This window comes from Chiloscyllium plagiosum, chromosome 9, assembly GCF_004010195.1.
Source record: "Chiloscyllium plagiosum isolate BGI_BamShark_2017 chromosome 9, ASM401019v2, whole genome shotgun sequence".
Lineage (NCBI taxonomy): Eukaryota > Metazoa > Chordata > Chondrichthyes > Orectolobiformes > Hemiscylliidae > Chiloscyllium > Chiloscyllium plagiosum.
In genome coordinates this window covers 100,307,584-100,325,196 of record NC_057718.1, presented here as the reverse complement: position 1 = coordinate 100,325,196, position 17,613 = coordinate 100,307,584, and the positions used below count along the sequence as shown (strand labels likewise).

The window sequence follows — 17,613 nt, the reverse complement described above, 5'->3', positions numbered from 1 at the left end:
GAGAGTGGGGGGGGGGAGAGACGGGGGGGAGAGAGGAGTATTGGAATGTTAAAATTGAGGGGTTGCAAGACCAGGAGCAGGTGTAGTCAGTGAGGATAGGGGTGGTGGGTGAACAAGTGTTGGCGTGAATTGGTGCACAGCCAATAGAGCTTTGGATTAGCTCCAATTACAAAGGACAGAATTCATGAGGCCAGCCAAACTGGGCTGGAATAGTCAAACCTGAAGGTCACCAAAGCAGGGATAAGGGTTTCAACAGTAGATAAGCCAAAAAGGGGTGGGGGTAAGGGGCCCTGGTGATGGTGTAGATATGTTAGAGCTTCAGTCCTACTTGCTGTATGGCCTCCTTCAAATTTGGATTGGAGACTGAGACACTGAAGTAAAATCTTCAAGAATAAAATTCATCCACAGCAAGAAAACATTACTCCTGAGATGGAACAGCATATTGGTGAAATTGTGTATGAAATAATCTTGCCTAATCCTGTTTTACAAGAGCCCACATTAATTTTATTGAATCAAACTTTGTAATCAAAAGCTCATTTCCTGGTTAGGACTAATGTAAATGACAGTCAAGATCTGTTTGTGTCAAAGGCACATGACAGTAAAAAAAAACAACCCAAAAATATGCAATTCAAACCACTGCATAAACTGGAGGCTGCCAAATAGTGCAGCTGATTAGGAAACTCACTCTTTAAAGCTGATGCATCACTTGTGGTCTCGTCACTAAGCTGTTTTCAGACAGCTGCCTTGGGTGGCTGGCATGAAATGAGTTGAGTTTAGGGATTCTGTAGCTGGGGCAAGCATTTAGGAGGAATCCAGTCTCTTTGACTCCCTGCCTATTTGAGTGAGCTTATTGTGCAAGATTCAAGAGCCTAGCCACCAGGCTGCACTTGGGCCGATACTTCATATCAGCACTGCAATGAGAGAAACACACATCGACAGTAGCTTTGATTTACATAAATGCCTTAGTACAGTTAGGCAGCCTACAGTCGTGTCAGTAGCAACAGGCAACAAGAGGCTAACTTTCTCTGGTAGAGGAGCACATTGGCCATAATCTTAAAGTGGGAGCTGGGCCATTCAGGAATAAGATCTGGAGGCACTGCCTTCCCCCCGACACACAGTGGAATTGGGAATTATCCTTCCCTCTGGATATAGAACATAGAACATTACAGCGCAGTACAGACCCTTCCTGTTGCGCCACCCTGTCATACTAACCTGAAGCCCATCCCACCTACACTATTCCATGTACGTCCATATGCCTGTCCAAAGACGACTTAAAATGCACTTAAACTTGGCGAATCTACTACCGTGGAAAGGCTGTGGAAAACATTGATGTGGATATTGCAGAGAGGGGTTTTGTTCTTTGAAATTTGTAAGGCTGAGATTGTTGATTCTTGTTGGGTAAGATTATCAAGGGATGTGGAGCAAAGTCAGGTATATGGAGTTGAGGTACAGATCAGCATGGTCTGAATGATTGATAGTAAAGTTCATTAAAACTCCTGCATGCTCCTTTAACTTGCCCCAAGTCATGACTCAACAGGAGCTTCTACTTCATTACCACTCTCCAGCATTAGCCCCATATTCCTCATGCCCAAAAATCAGTCTTGAATACAAGTGACAACTAAGCAAATGACACGGTCAAGAATTCCAAAGCTTCACAATCCTCTGAATGAAGCAATTTCTCATCTCAGTCCAAAATGATCTACCCTGTACCTCAAGACAGTTCCCCTTACGTCTAGACTCTCCAGCCAGGGGACAACCACCTCTCAGTTTCTGGCCCCAGAGTTTTATCTATTTCAATGGGATCAACTCATTAACTGCAAATAATGTCAGGCCAATCTAATCAATTGCCCATCATTGTACAACTTAATCATTCCATGAAAATAAAAGCAAATTATAGCAAATGCTGTAAATATGAAATAAACACAAAGCGCTGGAGAAACTCAGCAGGTTTGGTAAAGATTACTGGAGAAAGAGAAGAGAATCGATGTTGAGTCTAACATGATTCTTCTTTGGATCTGAAGTAGCAGTTCTGAAGGACAGGCATGTTGGGCACAAAACAATAATTCTGTTTCTCTCTCCACATACACTACTCAGATTTCTTATTACATGAATCATAATCAAGCCACTAGCAAGGTAATTTTCAAAGTCCCCAAACACATGAGAAGGAAAGAAGCTGAGGCCAAATCTGAAGTTCCGTTTACCAAAAATCTGAATAAATCTCAATGTTTTTCTACGAAAACTTGTATTTATACAACATCTTTATCATGAAATGCCCTAAGATACTTCATAGAAACATTATAAAATTATGACACCAAGTCAAATAAAGAGATTTTAGGTCAGATGACCAAAAGTTTGGTCAATGAGTGCTTTAAAGGATGAAAGTGATGAAGCTGGCATAGAGGAGTAGGGTGGAAATTCTATATCTTGGGAGCTAGAGAACTGAAAACTCTGCTGTCAATGATGGTGTGATAAAAATCACAAGTGTATAAGAGACCGGAATTAGAAGAATCAAGAGATCTCAGAAGGCGATGGGACTTGGAGGGGATCACAGAGATAGAGGGAGAGAGCAAGGCCACGGTAGATTTCAAAGCAAGGTGAACTTTAAAATCAAGTCATCGCTTGACTGGGAGCCAATGTAGGTCAGCGAGTTTCAGGAGTGATTGGGGAACAGTATTTGGTGCTATGCGCTGCATGGTCATCAGGATTTTGAATAACCTCACGTGTATGAAGAGTAGATGTGGAAGACCAACCAGGAGTGTGTTGAAATTATTGAGTCTAGAGGTAATGAAAGCACAAACTGAGCAGCTACCTAATAGCCCAGGAACTGCACCAACAAGGCACAAAGTCAAACCAAGTATGATAAAATGGCATCCAATTGTTTCCAGACTTTCTTTCCAGAGGCTTTTTAAAATTCATTTCCACTATGTGAGCTTTACTGACTGGGCCATTGCCCAACTCGGTTAGTTCTTTTTTGAACCATTTCAGTCCATTGGGTGCAGGTAGTCCTTCAATACTGTTAGGGATAAGCTGATGATGGTAATTTTAAGACCCTCACATTATCACCTTCAGATAGGAGTACCATCGACAAGATTAGAAAGTGACTACCATAGCCTGATTGTTCGAGTTGTGGGAAGGAGGTTGGGGGAAGGGAGACTACTATTAGAAACTGAAAAATAAAACTAAAAAGCAGCGAGGATTGGGACAAACACTGCAGCTTCTGCTGTCATTAGTTCCTAATAATGAAAACTCCACAGTTTGGGAAAGACCAATAAAATTGCACTTGTATATTTCCAGTATCTGGCAAGGATTCAATGTCTCGACAGCTGGAGTTGGGATTTTGAAAGTCGATGAAGTTGATCTAATTCTTGTTGTGCAAGATTCAAAACACCAGGGCACACAAGTTAAAAATTAGAACTTCAGCAGTCAAATAGGAAATGAGCTGGAACCACTTTTTTACAGAAAGTGTATTGGACTTTTGGAATAAATTACTGAGGGAGACTACTGAGGTGCATAACCCCTTAAAGGGGTCTGAGTATAATTTAACTTTGCAAACATATAAATGCTTTGGGGAGGCCATATCCAAAGGAATGGAATAGTGGCATTAAAGCATGCAACAAACTTTCACTAGATGGATTGTGGGATTCAAACGTTGCCCAACGAGGAGCGCTTCAGCGGAATTTACCTACATTCTCTGGCGTTCCGAAGAATGTAGTATGCTTTTTCTGAATCATAGAATCTGCAAGGCCATTGCACCCTGTTAGGTAGGTGTGTCTGTGTATGTGTCTCAGGATAAATGGTCAGCCATTTCAGACTGAGATTAGGAGAGATAACTTCGCTCACAAGGTTGTGGCATGTGGATGCTCAAATATAGCCAAGACTTAGGTTTACAAACTCTTGGGAATGGAGAGAACAAAGTGGCGTGGAGACAGGATAGTCAAGTAGTGTCGAACAGGATGATCCATGATCTTCTCGTGGTGGAGCAGGTTTGAGGCCTGCCTCTGTTCCTATTTCTTCTGTTCTTTGTAAGGTGCATCTAGCCTAAGTTGCCATTCAACATCATCACAACCGATACTTTACCCAAACTCCATCCTAAGTCATTGCCTAGACCCCAAATTAGGAACATTCAGAGGATTACTAGATATGTTTGTAAAGAAGCTGGTATGAAAGTGTGTGTGTGTTCAGGGACCGGGAGGGGGGGTAGAGAGGAAGAGGAAAGAGTCCTCACCTAAACAGGCCCTGGCTGGTTGACCTTCTGATCATAAACCGGTTTTTTTGTTCCGCTGTAAGATTTGTCACTGATGATAAGCCTCCGACATACAATATGTCAAATTTTTTTAAATTGATATAAGTCGTCAGTTTTTAACTCAACTTTCCTCATTAGTAGAGAAACAGAGTAAATCCAGGTTGTTGTGCTTTAGTAAAGATGTTCATGAGCTGGTTCCAACTGGCAACAAAAAGGCAGAGTTCACATCTGTTGGTACAAAGCTGTCCCTTCATGCAGAAAGTTATGGGTGCTAGTTCAATTATAGTTATATTTCTTTGGCTAGAGAAAGATAGAAAAGAATAGGGAGACATGCTATCAGTCAGAGTTAAGATTCCAATTAGCCACAATATCAGTGGAGGATGGAACAGAATCCTAGGGCCAAATGGCACTCCCTTGCAATGTCCTACATGGATGGCATCATGTATGATTATGGGGCCATGATCAGATGGGAAGGATGGAGACATGATAGCATGACAAGTCTGGATTTTGTGACAAGGTTAGGTTTGTTAGGTAAGAATCCAGTTTGTTCTGCTTGGTTGAAAGATTTAGGGAAGTGGTGTGCAAGATTGTGTCAAGTTTAGATAAGGTGGTGATGAATGATTTCAAAAGGAACTTGTGTGATCATGAGAGGGAAATAAACTTTTGGGGATAGAGTGGTTGGAACGGGACTGAGTAGTTTGCTTTACAGAAAGCCAGCATGTATTTAACAGGTTGAATGGCCTCCTCTCACATCATAACGGTACCATGAAGAATGCTCCTACTCCATACAATGAAAATACTGACCCCATGACTGGGTGACACATATTAAACAGGGAAAAGCAAACCGAGCACCTTAGCTCCTCTAGTACCACCACTGGCACCCGAAGTGAGAAGCCAGGTCAGTTATTCACAAACAAATGAACAAGTGAAAAAAAAATCAAAAATCATATGAGAATGAATGGCAAGAGACCTTGAAAGCCAACCATTACCAAATATTCAGTGGGATACCTTCTGTGATTTACTGTACAGGATGACACCAAGGTATACATTTTAACAACACAAAATAATGTGTCTGGACTTCATTTCATAGGATATACAACACAGCCCAGATTATTACAGCTATTGAAACTTCACTTGAATTTCCTCCCATCCTTCATCTAATAATAGAATCCTCTTTTCCCTTCCCTCTCATGTTTATCTATTGTCGCCTGAAATGCATCTGCACTATCAGCATCAGCCAGTGCTGTGGTGGTGATTTCCATATTCTCAATGCTTTTTGGCAAGGAAAATGTAGTGTTGGCTTTGATTTCAAAAAGAATGGAGAATAAAAATAAAGTTTTGCTAAAACTATACAAGGCATTTATTAGATCCTAGCTGGAATACATGAACAGTTTTCATTTTCTTAGGAGATAGTCCAAAGAAGGTTCATTGGGTTGATTCTGTTCAAAGAGGGACTGTATGCTCATTGAAGTTTTGAAGAAAAAGAGACAACCTTATTGCAATATACAATTTTTTTTTAAAAAGGAGTCTGACAGGTTAGATGCAGAAAGCTTATTATTATGGGAGAGATTAGGATTATAGAACAAATGGGGGGCCCATATTCTGTAATTAAGACAGAGATGAAGAGGAATTTCTTCTCTCAAAGTAGAACTCTTTATGACAAAGAGTTGTCAAGGCTGGGTTGTTAAGCACATTCAAGGCTGAGATCAACAGTTTTTAATCAGTAAGGGAATCAAATGTCAAAGGGAAAAGACAGGTATGTGGAGTTGAGGATTTACAGATCAGCCATTATTCCATTGAATAATGGGCAGACTCAGGCTGAATGGTTCTGCATATGCTCTTTGGGTTAAGTTTTTTCTGATTTTCCCAACTGACTGCGAGGTAATTGATGGCTTCTGGTCTTGTTCTCTATTGGGCTTATCCATGACTGATTTTTGGATTTTTGGACATTTGCTGGGAATCAAGGAATACTAGACAGAAGTGGTGATGCAGTGGTATTGTCAATACTAACCTTTTGTGATTTGGAGATGCTGGCGTTGGACTGGAGTGTACAAAGTTAAAAATCACACAACACCAGGTTATAATCCAACAGGTTTAATTGGAAGCACAGTAGCTTTCGGAGCATCGTTCCTTCATCAGGTGGTTGTGGAGGGATTGAGCCCTCCACTACCACCTGATGAAGGAGCGAAGCTCCGAAAGCTACTGTGCTTCCAATTAAATCTGTTGGATTATAACCTGGTGTTGTGATTTTTAACTTTTTGTGATTCATGTATGAGAATACCCAAATCCTTTGGCTTCTCAGATGCATGAATCACTAAAAGATTAGTATGCTGGGATCAGTAGCAATTATGAAACCTAATAGAATGGTATCATTTATCACAAGTGGGATTGAATACAAAAGGAGGTTATGCTTCAGTTAAATAAGGTGAGATCACATCTAGAGTACTTTAAACAGCACTGGTCTCCTTATTCAAAGAGGAAGGAAAGCGTGTTGGAGACAATTTAGAGAAATTTTACTACACTAACGCTTGGAAGGTTCAGATTGTCTAATGAGGAAAGGACGGACAGGTTAGGGTCTTATCCACTGGCGTTTCAAAGAACAGCTGGTGATTTGATTGAACTTATAAAGTCCTATGAGCTTTTGAAAAGGCAGATATGGAGAGGACATTTCCTTTTGAGAGAATCTAAAACCAGGGCCCACTGTTTAAAAATCAGCGTGCCCATTTAAAACAGACATGAGGCAATTTCTTTTCTCTCAAAGGGTCATGAGTCTTTGGAATAATCTTCCTAAAAAGATGATGAAAGCAGAGTCCTTGATATTTTTTATAAGCAGAGGTGGACAGATTCTTGATTAGCAAGGGGGTGAGAGTTTATCACGGCTAGGCAGGAATGTGATGTTGCAATTAGACCAGCTATGATTTTACTGAATGGTGGTGCAGGCTTGAGGGACTGATGACCTACTCCTCCTCATACGTATGTTCACGGGTATCTTACTGAATGGCTGAGCAGAGGCAAATAGTTCCCTGTACTTACTCACAGTATTTACCAGTCTATCAAATTGACTGAAAGAGCAGATTATCAGATAATTATCACTATCACAAAGCCAACTCTGCATATGTAGGCTCCTGCATTTCATAGCTGAACATGTGTTGCTGGAACAGCGCAGCAGGTCAGGCAGCATCCAGGGAACAGGAGAATCGACGTTTCGGGCATAAGCCCTTCTTCAGGAATCCTGAAGAAGGGCTTATGCCCGAAACGTCGATTCTCCTGTTCCCTGGATGCTGCCTGACCTGCTGCGCTGTTCCAGCAACACATTTTCAGCTCTGATCTCCAGCATCTGCAGACCTCACTTTCTCCTCCTGCATTTCATACCTTACTACACTGACCACTTTTCAGAAGGGTTAACACCACAGGCTAGGTGGAGCATGTCTGTACATGCTCAAAATCAGAGTATGGTTTTTTAAATCACATTCTGCAGTAACACATCTTGTGTAGTGAATGACTGTAAATAAGAGTCAAAGACATGAAAGCACTTTTGGGGAGATCCCAATGGGAACAGCCTTCAAAAGTATTTGCATGTATCTGGAAGTTTGTACAGATCTTTTACTTGCACTTTAATAGACCGACGTGCTTCATTGTAATTTGTCCAACTCCGAATATTGGTAAAATATTTATTTCAGTCCTAGCATGTATATAGGAGAAAGTGAGGACTGCAGACCAGAGTAGAAAAGTGTAACACTGGAAAAGCACAGATCAGGCAGCATCTGAGGAGAGGGAGAATCGATGTTTTGGGCATAAGCCCATCCTGACGAAGGGCTTATGACCGAAAGGTCGATTCTCTTGTTCCATGGATGCTGCCTGACCCGCTGTGCTTTTCCAGCATCATACATTTTGACCCTAGCACATATATATATATCCAACCTCATAGCTCCTTTAATTTTCTGGCAGAAGACTGTTCAACTTTCAGACATATTGGCCTCAAGATACAGCAAAGACAAGTCATGGTTCACAAGAGGCATGTGCAAATGGATCACAACGACCATTTATAATGGAGGTGCCCGCTCTGCTGCAAACATTCCACTTCAGAAGTACTTTCCTGGCTGTTAAGTGCCCTGAGGTCATGAACTGTGTTGTAAAACTTCAAGCCTTTAGTTTACAGCTTGCAGCCAGCCAAAGGAATCTGACTTGTAAAAAACAAAAAAATAAACTGAGAATGGATGGGTGATTGAGAATAATGTCTATTTTCTTTAACTGCCTGAACTTAAGAGGGGGAAGCAAAGCGAAGACCCGTGACCAACAAATGTCATGCATATTTTTTAATGAACAAACGTGCGGTTAATGTGTGTTTGTTTAATTTGGGCTCCTTATCCATTATAACACTGCAGCCAAGGTCAATATTTGCTTACCCACTCACAGCCTGTTACATACCCATTTCCTGTCTTGTGCTGCACACTCCTGCACCATACGTCATTGTCACTTCTGCCACAGAGCTCAAGGACTCTCCTTTGTTTTCAGCAAAACCGAGGTAGTTGTAGGAGCCCATGTTAATCACATCCTTAATTATTCGTCCTGTGTACCTGCAATGAAAACAGTGGCTGATTTTAAATCTGCAGCATAAGCATTGCAGAGTTATTAAGGATCACAGGAAATACAGCTTTATTAGAATTTCGTACCCACCTGATAAACAGTCATTGACATTCATGAGTGTTACCCAGAGAATTCAGATTAAATACACAGACTGAACATCTGAAACATAACTGTGGCTAACAAAGTGAGCATGATGATCCCCCTTTTGCAGGGCTCTGGACCCCAAATAGGAGCACAAGCTGAAATTCATGTACTCTGAGGCAGCAATGGCTGCTGTCGAGCTACAGCACCACCTCTTCATTCTCTAGGTCTTCTTCCCACCTGGCTCTCAGTTTTTACAGAAACATGCAGGATTACAGGGAAAAGATGAGTGACTGATACTGTGAATGACAGAATTTCAGAGAACCAAGTGTAAACACAATGGCCAAATGGCCTCCTTTGGCACTGTAACAATTCTACACTCTCACTTAAGGAATCGTGACAGTTTTGAAGCTTCAATGTTGGTCACAGCAGGAAGACGCTTGGGAAGCACTACCCTGTTGAAAACTTGGGGCTCGGTAGGAAACATACTTGCCTCTGAATCAGAAGGCCAGGAGTTCCACCTCAGGCACTTGTGCATAGATTTCAGGCCAATACCCTCAGCAGCATTGAAGGAGGGCTGTACTCTCAGAAATGCACGTAAGGTAAGATGATGCAGGATAGGATGATGCTTATGCGGACATAAACCACCAGGATAACCAAATGGATTGATTGGTTTATTGCTGTATTGGAAATTGGGTGCACTTTATCAGTCACACAGACCAGGTGCCACTCCCAGTCTCTGCTGAGTCAACGGATTTCAGTTGGGTGTAAGGTTGTGCTTGAGCTAGAATGAGAGGGATATATTAACCGGTTTTCTGTAGAAATTCTGTTCATAGAATTCTGGGAATGTTCCTGGAAGTGGTATCGAGAATAGCTGTTATTCCTACCATAGTCCAATAGTCTCAAAGTCGCTCACATCTGGGTCTAATTAAAGATTGCAATCCCAAGTAGGTCTGTCACTAGGACTGAACTTCTGACTATTCCAACCCTGATTAGGGGTGCCGGCAGCAGGGCAAGTGGAGCTAAGACCAGGACACACATGCAGTCCTGCCCAATGTTACGTTGGGTCTAGAGTCCAGGATTACTCCTCTAGTTACTTGGATCCATTGATTCCAGGAAACCTTTCAAATGGGCAGTGGGGAGGAGAATACAGGTGACATAAGGTTGCAAACCTTGGTGGGGGCAGTTGGCAATGTTCCCTCAGAGCAGAGAAATGGGAGAGCTGATGTTGGGATTATTGTTCAAAATTGAAACTTGATTGCTGGAACAGCACAGCAGGTCAGGCAGCATCCAGGGAACAGGAGATTCGACGTTTCGGGCACAGGCCCTTCTCCTGTTCCCTGGATGCTGCCTGACCTGCTGTGCTGTTCCAGCAATAAAGTTTCAACTTTGATCTCCAGCATCTGCAGACCTCACTTTCTCCTCGAAGATTATTGTTCAAAACCCAACATTAATCTACACACCACTGGTCAAGTACATGACAGGTTGTTGGCATCAGAAAAGGGACAGTTAATTTTCAGAAAAGGTCTATGGAGAGGATATCTACTATACAAATTGAACCAATGTTTTTACTAAACCCAGTTTAATTTCAGAAATTTTCACCTTCACTATTTCTTCATCATGCTTGCTTTTTTCTTCCCCTGCCTGTTTTTGCTTTCCCACTCAGAACCACATCTCCACAAACTTTCTTCTCAGAGAACATACAGAACAATTTGGTCCCAACTAGTCTGTGCTGACACAAGTGAGTCTCCTCTCAATTCAAAATCAAAATGTTGGAATGCTCTTTTGGTTCCATTTGCAAACTCCCTATCCACCGACACCATACCTTATTTCGACACCAAAACTTTGGAGACATTTGGCCTAGCCTTTGCCTTGCTGGTCTTTAAGGCTCTCTCTATGGGACATGGTCACCTGCCCATGGCTGCTTTGCTATGCCTGGCCATGAACCCAACAGCGATGTCTCCACTGCCAAGTTGTGGCCTTTTCAAGCCTAGTACTATCAACATATTTCTGTAGAACAACCTGGGCCAACATTTGACGCATCAAGACCTTCAATATATCTCTCCACTGCTTCTTGATCAAGGTCTATGAATTGAGACAGCTCAGGTGAAGTAATGTACAAATAAATACCCAAAATAATAACATTTTTATAAAGTACTTTAAAAACATAGACTTTCAAATTTATATATTACACTGATCTGTAAAACTCTAATAATTACATGCTGAATATTACTGCTATTCTGTATTGGCGTTTTGTTTTGATGACATTGGGCAGCATGGTGGCTCAGTGTTTAGCACTGCTGCATCTCAGTGACAGGGATCTGGGTTTGATTCTAACTTTGGGTGATTGTCTGTGTACAGTTTGCATGTTCTCCGAGTGTCTACGTGGGTTTTCTCTGGGTGCTCCGGTTTCCTCCTACAGTTCAAAAATGTGCAGGGTTAGATGGATTGGGCATGCTAAATTGTTCCGTAGTGTCCAGGGACGTGCAGGCTAGTTGGATTAGTCAGGGTAAATGTGATGTTATGGGGATAGGTCTGGATGGGATGCTCTTTGTAGGGTTGTATGGACTTGATCAGCCGATAGGCCTCCTTCCGCACTGGAGGGATTCTATGATTCTAGAGGTCATGGTAATTTTCAAATGATAAAATAGGGTATACTGGACAATGGCTTGGGAAGTGCTGCTCCAGGGACATTTGAGTGCACTAGCATCACATGTTAAACATTTTCCTTTAATAAAACAATCCTTTGAGGTATCTCACACTTATGAAACAATTTACATATGTGCCAATCTAAAATAATAATAAGAGCAGCACATCCCTCATAAACAGAATCATCCTGGTCAAACAGGAATCTGTGAAGATTTATCCAGTGGAATTTTCTAACATTCACAAATGATCTGTTCTGGCATTGTTATTTGGGGAATGTGTATTGATTTGAACATTAGGGAGAACTGCTGTTTTTCTAAATGCTCACAGTGGAATCATTCACATCCAATGAAGGTATTAGGGGGACCTTGGGTTTAGCTTTACATCATGAAAGAGCACTTCTGCCAGTGCAGCACTCCCTCAGTGCCAAACTGCAGTGTCAGCTTCAATTTTTGCACTAAAGACTCTGCAGTGGGATTTATTTCAGGACTAGTGAGCCAAAAGCCTAGACTAATGCTCTGGGGGCACAGGTTCAAATCCCACCTCAGCAGCTGAGGGAATTTAGATTCAATGTGTACATTTGGAACTGAAATCCATCTACTACTATGAAGGCCTTTAGGGAAGGGAATTTGTTTGCCTCGTCAATCCTACATGTAATTCCACATCCACAGATTGATGCTTAATTGTCTTCTGAAATGACCGGGACAGCTACTCTGTTCAGGGGCATTTAGGGATGGGCAATAAATACTGGCAGTGTCAGCAGCAACACACATCCCAAAGCGTGAATGAAGAGAAACAAAATTTGACTTCACAACACCTGACTCAGAGCTGAGAAAGTTGCAATCTTTGGTTGCATAAGGTTTTCAAGACTAAGTCCAGTTTCCCATTATACCTGAAAGTCCAATTGTAGTCATCAGAGACCCGCTCCACTAAGTCGAAAGTAGGTCCGGGCACACTGCAGATTGGGCGGTTCCAGTTGTCACGAACCCTCATGTACAGATTTCGTTTGTAGAAATGTTCAAAGTCTTGGTAAAGTGGCACAAAATCCTGCATTGTGAAATATCAAATGGTAAAATTTGCAACATTAGGTAATTAGAACATAGAACAGTACAGCACAGTATAGGCCCTTCGACCCTCGATGTTATGCCGGCCTTTTATCCTACTCTAAGATCAGACTAACCTACACACCATTCATTTTACTATCGTCCATATGCCTATCCAAGAGTTGCTTAAATGTCCCTAATGTATCTGACTCTACTACCACTGCTAACAGTGCATTCCACACACCCACCACTTTTAGGTGGAAAGAGCCGCCCTCCGACATCTCCCCTAAACCTTCGTCCAATCACCTTAAAATTATCTTCCCTCGTGATAGCCATTTCTGTCCTGGCAAAAAAAGTCTCTGACTATTTACTCTATCTATGCCTCTGATCATCTTGTACACCTCTATCAAGCCACCTCACATCTTTCTTCGCTCCAATGAGAAAAACCCTAGCTCCCTCAATCTTTATTCATAAGACATGCTCTCCAGTCTAGACAGCATCTTAGATGCAGTTGATGAAAGACCATACGCCTCTTTCCCCATTAGAGAGAGAAAATTAGTTATATATAACTTGAGTGCCATATATGAGTGGGAAGGTAGGGTACTATCAGCTACGACAGCAAGAATGGGCATTAAACAGGCACCACTGGCACCATCCTGCATCACTTCAGTCGCTAACTAGTCAGATGACCAAAACTTTGAGAGTCAAGTTGTAATGTGCAATTAAACAAAAAAAAGAGGGGATAGGGTTAGAGTTCAGGAGAAAATTCCACAGCTTGTAGCCAAAAGCAATCAACAATGGAGCAGTAAAATCCAGGGACATTGGAGAACAGAGATCTTGGAGGCTTCAGGGATTAAAAGAGACTACATAGAGAGAGGGAGGGGCAAGATCATAGAGGCATTTGAAAGAAGAATGAGAATGTTAAAACTGAGGCATTCAGTAGATGCAATCTGCGATGGGTGAATGAATGCTGCTGTGAACAGAGCACAACCAGCAGAGTTTGGATGGGCTCAAGATACAGAGGATGGAATGCGGGAGTGCCGGAATAGCAAAGTCTGGAGGTAAACAAAGTAAGGATGATGTTTTCAGAGCAGATATGCCAAGGATTTGAGGGTGGGGGGTTGGAGAGAAAGAGGAGTGAGAGGCCTTGGTGATGGTGCATGTGTAGCAGGATTTGACAAACTATGCAGCAAATTACAAAACTACTTGCTGTATGGATTTACTCAAATTGTGACTGGACCTGGAGACAATGAAGCAAAATCCTCAGGAATAAAAACTACCCCTCAGCAAGAAAATCCAACTCCCAGGAGATGAAACTATGAATTGGTGAAAATCATCATGATATAATCTTGCTTAATTTTGTTCCTACAAGGCCCTAAATTAAATTCTACTGAATTTAATTTATTAATCAAAAGATCACTTCCTGTTTAGGACTGAAGTGAATGCCATTCAGAGTCTGTTTGTTACAACGAGCAGCAAAAGGTAGCAACCTTGGAATATGCAATTCAAACCATTGCATGAACTGGGGGAGAAATGTTTAAAAGGCCTGCATTAGAGGAGGGTTGACATTCCAGAGGATTTCAGGGCCAAGTACAGAATTCCTGGAAGATTGCAGAGTTTTGGGGAGGGCAGGTTACAGAGATAGAGATGAGACAAAATAATTCTGCATTGAAATGTTTTTAAAAGATTATGTTCTAAACTTTCAGCAACGAGCAGCTCAGTAAACACCAGTGTGTAATCAAGCCAAGTAAAATTGGGTTGGAACATAAAGAGAGGGGTTTCAATTCAAGATTCTGATGTTTCTCAATTAGTGCCTTGTTACAGTTTGATGCAACAGGAAAATCTCATCCGAGTCACCCTGAAACGAAAGCTTTATCTCAAGTATTATTAAAATGATATTTCAGTAATACTTTCTAACTTCCAGTCTACAAACATGTTGAACTGAATGATGCCTACTGGGAACTCTACAGCAAATATTTTGAACGTTTCACTTGCCTTCTACACACTGGGTGAAATTTTGCCCTCTCTGAAGTGTAGTAAATAGGGAAATAATTGATGAATCGGCCCCGTAAAGATGTCTCAGCAAAATAAAAACTGAAAGAACTGCAGATACCGTAAATCAGAAACAAAAACAGAAGTTGCAGGAAAAGCCTACCAGGTCTGGCAGCATCTGTGCAGGGAAACCAAAGTTAATGTTTTGGGTCCAGTGACCCTTCCTCAAAACTGAGTTCTGAAGTTCTGACAAAAGGTCACTAGATCCAAAATGGTAACTCTGAATTCTCTTCACAGATGTTACAAGATGTCTCAGCAACTGAGTTCTGAGTGAGTAGGTCCATTAGGGACTCTCTTGTCTCGCTAGCAATTAAGAGCCCTTAAAAGATCAATTAATGGCCTGCGGGCCTCAGTTCACCACCTCCCAATATCACCTGCATCCCTGTGGGTTCAAAATAGTTGGTCAATTTCCCAACTGCTGAAACCAGGGCAACCTGAGAGTTTCTGAGAGGACCCTCCAACTATATCACTCAGGGGAAATAAAATAGCAAGGTTGGTTGGCAGCAGGCACCCAAGGAAAGCCATCCTCTAGGAGAAAGTGAGGTCTGCAGATGCTGGAGATCAAAGTTGAAACTTTATTGCTGGAACAGCACAGCAGGTCAGGCAGCAACTTTATTGCTGGAACAGCACAGCAGGTCAGTCCCTCCTCCCTACCTTTTACCTTCTCCTGCTGAAGAGTCCCTCCTCCCTACCTTTTATCTTCTCCTGCTGAAGAGTCCCTCCTCCCTACCTTTTATCTTCTCCTGCTGAAGAGTCCCTCCTCCCTCTTTTATCTTCTCCTGCTGAAGTCCCTCCTCCCTACCTTTTATCTTCTCCTGCTGAAGTCCCTCCTCCCTACCTTTAAGAAGGGCCTGTGCCCGAAACGTCGAATCTCCTGTTCCCTGGATGCTGCCTGACCTGCTGTGCTGTTCCAGCAATAAAGTTTCAAGCCATCCTCTAGGTCTTGTGTCCAATACCCTACTCACTTCATGACCTCATCAATAAGAAAAATAAATAATTTACTTTCTTGTCATGGGATCTCGCAAGGAGTAGGCCCTGAGCAATGGCATTTAGAATCCAGGAGCAGCCAGCCTCTGATTGGCCAGCAGTATCTAGCAACCAGGGCTGCCAGTATGGAGGCCTGTGAAAGGCCAAGAAACTCATCCTCACTTCACCATTTCTTAATCAACTTCTCTTAATGAACAAATTGTTGGTGATACGTCAAGTTATCTCAGCAGTAGGGATGGTGTGTTAGTCACCACCTTATATGCCCTTGTCCAGTATTAGTTGTAAAAGTGGAAAATTACTGCTGTTGGGTAAAAATTGCACCCACACATCACGGAATTTAAAAAAAAGCACAGAAGGAGACCACAAAACAAAGTGCGGCAAGGAGGATAGAAATAGACTTTAAGAGGAAGTGAATAAATTGATGCCTTGGTGGACAGATGGCAGAAGTAGTTCAACATAATAGTTGAACTACTATTGGGGTGTCCAATTTTGGTACAAACAATACAGGCAGACTAAAGTTAACATTCGTAAAAGGGTGACAGTGATGAGGGTGGGGATTGGTGCAGGCAGGATGTGTTCATAAATTATTTAGCATTCACTGCATGTGGGAGCCAGGTTTGTAAAAATAGAGGCACAGAATACAAATGCCAGGTGATCAATATATATGATTGCTCCTATAATAGACGTTGCAGATTTGATGGGCCAAACAGTCTTTGCTTTTGATGTATTATCCAATGATTTGGACATCATGCCTACATTGGGTCTCAGAACAGCAATTAAGTTAATTCTATTCCCTCCCCCTTCCTCATTGCTCTTTTTTTTCTCTTTGCCAGTAGTGCATTTATTCAATTCCTTCCTTTAGACCTTCTGCTCAAACTGCTTTGACTGCCCTCCAAGCAGTGTGCTCCCGACCACAACAGCTTGATGCACAATATCTTTTCTCCCTTATATCACTATTTTGATACTAAAATTCTGCAATTCAGATTTAAAGTTGACCCAAACACACTCTACATTCCATGCCTGCTGTGTTTTTTGTTTAACCAACAGGTGCCAGGATTGCATCCAGGTTTTCAAACAATGTTCTGTTTTGGTCATTAATTCTATTTTCTTGGATACACCAAGATCTCCTAACTGCAGCTGCAAAACCAGCAGTGGAATCTTTACCGTTAAAAACAGGGTGACTTGGAAACAATCCCACCTTGTATTAGGTTTACAGTTTTGAAAGGGAGTTAACCAGTTTGACCACAGCCAAAGATATCACGAGATGCCTGAAACCCTGAAACAGAAACGGAAAATCCTTGGCAAATCAGGCAACCAGCTGTAGAGAGAAATGGGGCTGACGGTTCAAACCTTTCATTAAAACTGGTAAAATGAAAACGTGTCACATGTCTCTAACTAAGTACAGAAGTAGGGGAAGAGAGGAGGAGAGCGAAGAATACGAGGGAAATTCTGTAACTGGGTGGAAAGCCGGACAGATCAAAAGGTTAAAGACATGTTGCTTTGAACCAAAAGGAGAACAAAGAGTAAGGGGCCAAAAGAAACATAATAAAAGATGTCAGAAAACTGGGATTTTAACTTTCCAAACATCGACTGGGACTGCCATAGTGTTAAAGGTTTAGATGGAGAGGAATTTCTTAAGTGCATACAAGACAATTTTCTGTTTCAGTACGTGGATGTACCTACTAGAGAAGGTGCAAAACTTGACCAACTCGTGGGAAATAAGGCAGGGCAGGTGACTGAGGTGTCAGTGGGGGAGCACTTTAGGACCAGCGACCATAATTCTATTACGATTAAATTAGTGATGGAAAAGGACAGACCAGATCTAAATGTTGAAGTTCTAAATTGGAGAAAGGCCAATTTTGACAGTATTAGGCAAGAACTTTCAAAAGCTGATTGGGGGCAGATGTTCACAGGTAAAGGGACGGCTGGAAAATGGGAAGCCTTCAGAAATGAGATAACAAGAATCCAGAGAAA

General features: G+C 41.9%; 1 protein-coding gene across 1 annotated transcript in view; it reads right to left on the bottom strand.

The window, feature by feature from the left end:
- Positions 1–17,613, bottom strand: part of sptlc3 (serine palmitoyltransferase, long chain base subunit 3) — a 118,881-nt gene that overhangs the window by 71,739 nt on the left and 29,529 nt on the right. The window contains exons 3-4 of the mRNA XM_043696626.1: positions 12,450–12,604; positions 8,672–8,820 (exon numbers count right to left, since the gene is read on the bottom strand). Of these exons, the coding sequence (XP_043552561.1) occupies positions 8,672–8,820; positions 12,450–12,604 (304 nt within the window). The remainder of the gene's footprint in view (positions 1–8,671; positions 8,821–12,449; positions 12,605–17,613) is intronic.